Here is a 1,354-nt window from a genome sequence, read left to right on the forward strand (position 1 = left end):
TGGTGATTATTTCAGCGAAAGACTAATAAAAAAAGGAAAAGGTAAAACATGTCGTTTCTTATTATCATTTACTAAAAAAAATCGATCTCTTGGCCACGTTTAAAGCGCGTTTCCCGGTGTCGGTGTCCCTGAGTTGTTCCTCCCCAGCTATATAAACTCAAGCGGAGTTGGTAGGCGGCATTATCATCTCTTTCCACAACCATGGTAGGAACACTCATCACCAAAATGATTTCGTGAATGAATGAGATTTCAGGTGCCTGTAATAAGTTTTCTGCAATTGTCTACCGGGAATGTGTATGCCATTAATGTTTCAATTCTTATTGTATGCATATGTCGTTTCAGAGACGAAGCATCGCAGCTGTTTTGGCTGTGCTGGCAGGTGTCGCTTACAGTGACGTCAGCACTAGCTACACTGCCCCAAGCAGTAACTTTGGTGGCGGTGCAGGATCCGTAGGAGGAGGCTTCGGTACTGGCGGCCATGGATCGTTCACTGGAGCTTCGAGCGGGGGCATCGGCGGTGGAGCGTTTAGCGGTTCTTCAGGTGGATCGTTTGGAGGTGCTGGTGGATCCGCTGGTGGAGTGAGTGCCACCTACAACGCACCCTCTAATAGCTTTGGAGGTTCTGGTGCCTCTGGTTTTGGCCGCGGTTCCGGATCCTTTGGTGGAGCCTCAAGTGGCAGCTTCGGAGGAAGATCCGCTGGTGGAGTTTCAGGTGGAAGAATTGGAGGTGGATCACTTGGAGGAGCCGCTGTTAGTGCAACCTACAACGCACCTAGCAATAACTTTGGAAGTTCTGGAGGCTTGACCAGCAGCGCAGGGTCCTTCGGCGGTGCAGGAGTGGGAAGCGGATCTTTCGGTGGAGCAGGAGTCACAGGTGGATCCTTCGGCAGCGGTGCTGGTGTTTCTGCTGGCGGAGTAAGTGCAAGCTACAGCGCCCCAAGTAGTAACTTTGGAGCTTCTGGAGGCTCTGCAGGAGGACATGGCTTCGGAGGTTCATCTTCAGGCTTTGGAGGATCATCTGGAGGCTCCTTTGGTGCTGGAAGTTCCTTCGGAAGTGGACTGGGAAGTGCTGGCGTCTCCAATAGCTACAGCCCCCCACGTGGATAGGGTTCGTGAACCCCTTGCTTACCATACATTGTTAGAAAGGAAGATACTGCCATGCAAATAAAACTGAATCCTGAATAACCATTTATCTTCAAAAGAAATTAATTATTATATATTACTATACTATAATCAAAAGGATTATAGTTCTTGTAATAAGGGTAAACACTTTGAAATTTAGCATGAAATATGTGCTAAAATGTGTTACTGTAGTGAAACTTACTGATTACTGATTTTGTTGTACACTGCGCGT

The 1,354-nt window shown here is 47.9% G+C and overlaps 1 protein-coding gene across 1 annotated transcript; it reads left to right on the forward strand.

Moving 5' to 3' along the window:
* Positions 1 to 144: 144 nt before the first annotated feature.
* Positions 145 to 1,166, forward strand: LOC119590938 (keratin, type I cytoskeletal 9-like). Its single transcript, XM_037939677.1, has 2 exons — positions 145 to 204; positions 343 to 1,166. The coding sequence occupies exons 1-2, from the start codon at positions 202 to 204 to the stop codon at positions 1,105 to 1,107; spliced, it is 768 nt and encodes a 255-aa protein (XP_037795605.1). The 5' UTR covers positions 145 to 201; the 3' UTR covers positions 1,108 to 1,166.
* Positions 1,167 to 1,354: the final 188 nt, after the last annotated feature.

Source organism: Penaeus monodon, chromosome 28 (assembly GCF_015228065.2).
Source record: "Penaeus monodon isolate SGIC_2016 chromosome 28, NSTDA_Pmon_1, whole genome shotgun sequence".
In the NCBI taxonomy this organism is placed as follows: Eukaryota; Metazoa; Arthropoda; class Malacostraca; order Decapoda; family Penaeidae; genus Penaeus; species Penaeus monodon.